This window comes from Pristiophorus japonicus, chromosome 12 (assembly GCF_044704955.1).
Source record: "Pristiophorus japonicus isolate sPriJap1 chromosome 12, sPriJap1.hap1, whole genome shotgun sequence".
In the NCBI taxonomy this organism is placed as follows: domain Eukaryota; kingdom Metazoa; phylum Chordata; class Chondrichthyes; family Pristiophoridae; genus Pristiophorus; species Pristiophorus japonicus.
In genome coordinates, this window is record NC_091988.1 from 53,060,134 (window position 1) to 53,067,017 (window position 6,884).

The 6,884-nt window shown below is 44.1% G+C and overlaps 1 protein-coding gene across 1 annotated transcript in view; it reads left to right on the plus strand.

Annotated features, from left to right (window-relative positions):
* Positions 1-2,505, plus strand: part of LOC139276879 (interleukin-17 receptor E-like) — a 39,413-nt gene extending 36,908 nt beyond the window's left edge. The window contains exons 7-8 of the mRNA XM_070894877.1: positions 105-212; positions 1,809-2,505. Coding sequence (XP_070750978.1) covers positions 105-212; positions 1,809-2,458 — 758 coding nt within the window. The 3' untranslated portion in view covers positions 2,459-2,505. The remainder of the gene's footprint in view (positions 1-104; positions 213-1,808) is intronic.
* The last annotated feature ends 4,379 nt before the right edge of the window (positions 2,506-6,884 follow it).

A 6,884-nucleotide genomic window follows, 5' to 3' on the forward strand; every position in this document is an offset into this window, starting at 1 on the left:
TTCTATAATAAGATTGAACATTTCTGTTGAATTCAGTCTAGCAGATGCTCCGTTTCCACTTATTTTCTAAAACGTCCTTTTTGTGCTTGCCTTTTGTATTGCAGACACCCGTCAATGGATGGGGCTGAGCCTCTTGGGCATACTGAGTGTGTTAGCCATTGTGCTGTTGTTTGTTTATATGGTCTGGCAGTTTACTACTAAAGTTGTATCAGGTAAGATAACAATATAACGTGGAATTATACAGCACAGAAGGCGGCCATTAGGCCATTAGGGTGTCTCTGCTGGTTCTTTGAAAGAGTGATCCATTTAGTCCCACTCCCTGTTCTTTCCCCATAGCACTGCAAATTCTTCCTTTTCAAATATATATCCAATTCCCTTTTGATAGTGACGATTGAATCTGCTTCCACCATTCTTTCAGGCAGTGCATTTCAGATCATAACAACTTGCTACATAATAAAAATAAAAGTTTGTTAGATATGTACAAAACAGAACTTGTTCTGGCGTCAATTCTACTGACTTTGCAAACTAAGGGGTTGAGATTGCGAATCGCCCATTTGGGGGCGGAAACCTTTGCGCGGCCAGAGGTCCCACCCCGGAAGAGAGGCTGGGCTTACCGCCCCTTCGAGGAAGTGGAGCGTAATGTCAGGGGCTCCATTTCCTGTCCAGGCCGGCTCGGGGGAGCTCCCCAGACGAAGGTTGGAGGGCTATGCGGCCTCTCCCCGTGGTGCTGATGCGTTTCAAGGGCTCTCCTCTTCCCGGCACTGAAACGGAGTGACGGGCTGCACGAACGTGGCATGAAAGCCGCATAAATCGACCCCGAGGTAAGTCAGAGGGCAGCACAAAATGGCGCAACGCACCTCGCCTTTAAATTTCGCCCTGTGAGCGGAGTGCGGCCCGGTTCGCGATCCGCGAGACTAGTGCTGACATCACCCACAGCAGCCTTATGGGACACTGCCCAATTTATGCTGCGGGGTGAATAGGTGTTGCCACGCACGGCAATGACATAATCGCCGGAGACATAGTGGCCTGGGACGCTTCCAGTGGGGCGCGGCGCTACTGGTTTTGCACCTCTGTTAACTCCCCGGCAATTTTGCGGGAGTCATTAGCACCCCCTTCCCCCCCATCCCTACCCTCTTCCCCTACTCCCTCCAGGCAAAAATGCTTTTGAGCCCCATTAGTTCCCCCCGGAGGCGCAAACGGGAGGTGCACAGCAAGCCAATTTTGCCTCCTAAAAGTCTTATATTGAAGTCAATCCTGTGCACTAACCATAACCATATAGCATTCATATGCATACCTTGTGCATAGAGAAATGCTCCCACAGCAATCCCCAACCTTCCCCCACCTGACATAAACTATCTCACCAGTACACCAACACTTTTGTGTCCTTCAACAGAAGTTGCCACATTCATATATCCCTCAGTCATGGTGGTTTATAGCTGCACACCAGGACTCCTCTCAAATCCATGAGTGTCACCTGTTCCTCATAGGTGAGGGAGGGGATTGATACATCATATTCCTTTGGGGAAAATCAGACATAGTTGAAGTCCAGTAGCCCCTGCTGGAAACTGCAGGCTTGTGTGGACATCGAGCACAACCAAAATTGAGCACAACTCTGATGATCTCAGTCTACCGACACTCACTATCAAATCTCACAAATGGAATTAAGCTATTGGACAAGATACTGAAAGATGGCTGGTACCTGGGGAATCATAACCCAGCCTCAGTTGGCATCTTCCAAACAGGAAAGATATACTTAAAAAAAAATAGAATATGATCCTAAATCTCCTCTTTGTGTTATATCGTTTCAGCCCCACTCTGGAGCAGAACAGTCCTGTTGATGTACTCCCCAGATTCTGAAGAGCACAAAGCTTTCGTCTGTGCTTTTGCTGATATTCTGAAGACCGAATTGCACTGCAACATCATCCTAGACCTATGGGATAGTGGCAGCGTGGCGGAGATTGGTATCGTGTCTTGGCTTTACAGCAAGCGGGAACTTGTGGAGACCGAAGGAGGAAAGATAATAATCATTTGGTCAAAAAGAAGCCAAGACCTGTACAACCAATGGAATACACTGGATCCAGTATGCGGACTCCACCACAGTGACCTGCATGACCTTTTCAATACCTCAATGGCTTGTGTTTATAATGACTTTTCAAGGAACAGGAGGATCAACGATTACAGTATTATTTATTTTGACGGACTATGTAGCAAAGGGAACATTCCAGAAATCTTTACCAAGGTCCCTAAATACCGAATGCTGAAGGATTTTTCTAGCCTGGTGCGTGAGCTGCAATCCGTTACCGAACTTCCGTGCAGTCTCAAGTTAGGCACCAAGTTTCTGGTGCGTAAACTCCTGAAGTCTGAGAAAATGCAAAAGCTAAGAAACATGATAGAAAAGTGCAGAAAGTTGCAAGAGTGTGGGCTTCTCTGGTGTGAGGAGCGGAACTGCTCAGATTGAGATTGGATGGGCCTGACTTGTAAAAAATAGTCTCAACAATAACAAGAGAGAGGGAATATAGGTCTTTGTGGTCAAAGGGCAGAACTAGTCCTGCATTTTTTTTAAATGAACCTCATGCCTCTTGCACGCATCTATAATTAATGATACTGTGTAGACAGGTAGGTAATAAATGCATTGCAAGCAAAGAACTACCATAATTGCAAGTCTGCTGTTCTGAGAAATGTTAAATGCAAGGATAGAAGACTGGAGCTTGTTAAGAATTTAACCCAGGCAACTGGTGTTTAGAATGTAAAGGAATTTAATCACACATACAGGGAGGAATTGGGATCTGTGAATAGTCTTCACTTTATGGATCATTGTTTAATATCAGCTTCACAGAGACATACAGCAAGGTTAACAAATATTGGAAGAAATATTTATCATGGAAAGATGAAGGTGTGGCTCAGAGGTGAGAATAAAAAGACTTGCATTTATGTAGCACCTTTCATGACCACCGGACGTCTCAAAGCGCTTTACAGTCGATGAAGTACTTTTGGAGCACAGTTACTGTTGTAATGTGGGAATAGAAAGCAAGGAATGGAAAAAGAGAGGAGGAATAATAAAGAAGACCTTTAATCTTAGACTACTTCATTTCAGACCACTTACTCTTTCAGCCTCAATCCAATCCACAGTGGGAAAAATCCAGCCTTTTGGCCTTACATTGGCAAACAGACCCAATATGGCGGCTGAATCTCATCTACCTCATTGCAGTTGATAGCCATTCTGATGTCACCTTTGAGAGCCAGATATTTTCTCATCATGGCCACAGTTGGGTTCTGGATTTTAAAGCGATCCATTCCAACAAGGGTTTCCCCCTCCCATGACAGTAAATCCAAAACTTCACCATGCAGCACCTCCCGTTTGGGGTTGGCAGACTAGCGATTCCATCAACGCTCAAACAGTTAGGGTGTGATAGGATTTTTAACTGCCTCTCTCCTTGGCCACACTTTGTTGTATTCTGTAAATATGACCAAGCTGCTGTTGCCTTTTGCTGACCAGCAGAAGATGCGTGAGCGGCTCAGGCTCCTCCTCCCTCCAACTTCCCCTCACCCCTTGAGGAGAAACATTGATACTCAACGCCTTGCCATTTAACAGAGCTGCCTCCAGGAACGAACAGTGCATGGAATTGGGGACATGGACTTGTTTCCTACTGTTCCATGCCATCTTAAAAAAAAAAACAACTCTTGTTATTACTGTCCATTCTCCACAAGGCTGGGACAGAGGTCATTGCAGGCTGCATATCACTGCCAATGCTGCTCCATAATGAAGAATGGGAACTCTGCCTGTGGTAGGGTGGGCTGTAATGTTTGAGGTCCATTGCCTCCTCCTTACAGGCATATTGCCGTCAAGATCCATCAAGGCCTGGGAAAGCTTAGGGTATTGATCAAAATTAAGATATACTAGATTCAGTTCCTCTGTGTTCTTGGTATATGAACATAAGAAATTAGGAGCAGGAGTAGGCCATATGGTCCCTCGAGCCTGCTCCTCCATTCAATAAGATCATGGCTGATCATCAACCTTAATTCCACTTTCCCGCCCGATCTCCACATCCCTTGATTCTCCTGGACTCCAAAAATCTATCTAGCTCAGCCTTGAATATATTCAGAGATTCAGCATCCACAGCCCTCTGGGGCAGAGAATTCCAAAGTATCTAGGCACCTAGCTATCACCTCTTATCTTTTATTCACTCACACAATGCTACAATTATACAGGGCGTTGGTAAGACCACACCTGGAGTACTGTGCACAGTTTTAGTCTCCTTATCTAAGGTAGGATATACTTGCCTTGGAGGCGGTGTAATGGAGGTTCACTAGATTGATTCCTGGGATGAGGGGCTGTCTTATGATGAGAGATTGTGTAGAATGGGCCTATACTCTCTGGAGTTTAGAAGATTGAGAGGTGATCTCATTGAAACATGCAAGATTCTGAAGGGGATTGACAGGGTAGATGCTGAGAGGTTGTTTCCCCTGGCTGGAGTGTCTAGAACTAGGGGGCACAGCCTCAGGATAAGGGGTAGGCCATTTAAAACAGAGATGAGGAGACATTTCTTCACTCAGAGGGTTGTGAACCTTGGAATTCTCTACCCCAGAGGGCTGTGGTTGCAGAGTCTCTGAATATATTCAAGGCGGAGATAGGATAGATATTTTGACTCTAGGGGAATCAAGGGATATGGAGATCGGACGGGAAAGTGGAGTTGAGGTCAATGACCAGCCATGATCATTGAATGGTGGAGCAGGCTCAAATGGCTGTATGGCCTATGCCTGCTCCTATTTCTTATGTTCTTATGCTCTTATTCCTAAAATCTTATTTTGTGGCCTCCCATTGATGATGGTACCTGCTCTGTTAGTGTACCATCATGAATATACTACTTTTTTGGAGAAAATATCTTCTCAACAACCTTACCTCATCCGGATTTCGCATTTTAATCTGGTATCCAATTTCAGCAAAAGGAGTCAAACGATCCATTTAGACCTGGCAGCAGTTACCAAACAGAGGAATTCTGGATCTCATATCACCCGGAGGTTTACTTAGGGTGAAAAACTAGAACTCCAGCTGAAATAACTTGGCTTCAGAAGCCAGCTTCTGCAAAATCTGCCAAACATTATGTTGACTGGCACCAAATTCTTCCCCTCGTCAGCTTGGTGTCCAACCACCAACTTGGGCTTGTGCCAGTTTTCCTCCTGCTTCTCCCTTAACAATTGATCAATCTGCAGCGAGCACAATATACCTGATAATGTACAATGCACCACAGTCTTAAAAAAAGAACTGTCTTATATTTCTCATCTTTACTGCTCTTTCTCTGTTCTCAGTCTATTGAGAAGATGTGGCCACATATGTACATAAGAAAACTCGGTGTGGACCATTAACTGATCACTCGGCTCATACCCTCCATACATATTCAAAGCATGGAATGTTTTTACAGCTTCAATGGAAGGACTGGTGTTATGTTTTTTTAAATAAAATGTGAATAAAGTTGTTAACTGTCATGTATGCAAACTCTTTGTATTCACTATGTAACTATGTACGATGTACCACCTGAGGGCGCTGCTGTTGGAGGCCCCAGGGGTTCCTGCCCAGGTGTGCAGGGGCATATAAAAGCTATGCTGCCCCTCACTTTACAGTGGACTGAAGTCACACAGCTCTTACTCACAGTACAAGGCCTCGTGGAGTTATTCGATGGTAATTGCAGACATAACATTAACTGTGTATTATATTTGGTATGCAACTGAAAGGAGGTCTGTTATTGTGCAGTGAAAGAGAGTCACATGGACTGAGAGGGTCACATGGTTTACAAGAGCTTAACTTATGGTGATACCTACAACATTGGTGTCAGGGGTACTAGAATGGGAGCAGGAGGGAAAGGAATGGATTGGCTGATGTGTGCACTTACCCCTCCCACTGTATTATGACATGGATTTACCAGTATTGTCCTCACATCCACCCCAATGTATTAGAATCTAGATTTCACGAGGATCACCTTTCTTACTGTAATAAAACCTAGCTTCTACCCGTATCACCCCCATATCCATCCCGATGTATTAGAACCTGGAATCCATCTTAAATACTGTGCGCCCGATTCAAAAGAACATGTTTCCATTATTCTCTTTCTCAGAACTTGTACACTGAGTATTTTGCCCCAATAAAATCCTGCAATTTTTTATACAAAGATTTAAGCTGCTCAACTCTTGTCAAGGGCTGCCAATATGCTTACACAAAGGGAGGATTTGTTTTAAGAACGTGTCTCATAATGAAATAATTCCTTGAGATTAACTTGAATTAAAGCAAAAGAGATTGGGCTCAAATTGAATGAGATGGTTTTAAAGGGAGTTGGTTGTTTGATTTACTTGAATGGAATTATACAAGTGTGTGCAAGGGTTGTGCACAGACATGTCTGGCTGCACTTTCTGGGATGGGATGTATGGAGTTATAATGCTTTGGTCTGTATTTATGTTGCAAGAACGTGGCATAAGACATGATTAGCATTATCCCTTTATCACCAGCAATGAAACAAATACTATTTGATTATGAGAACCTTGTGAAATTGCTGTGGGGATGTACTTACCTCAATTGAACAACCGTCCCTAACCATTGATTATTCTGTACAATAAAGTAGCACAATTACTGATATAAAGTTGGGTGTGTGCAAGTAGAGATGGGAAGTGATGGGAGTGGCAATGGTGAGGAAATAGTTTGTGAGGTGACGTCTCAGATGGATAGACAATGATAATAACTAAAACGAATGAAGAAGTGATGTCAAAAGGCAGCTCAATTCTAGTGTGCATTCTGAAGTCAGAGTGTACATATTATGTCTCGGGACCAGTGGTGCACCTAAGCCGGATGACCAGAAGCCAAAGCATCGTGTGATCAGAAAAAGGGGTGGAACCTA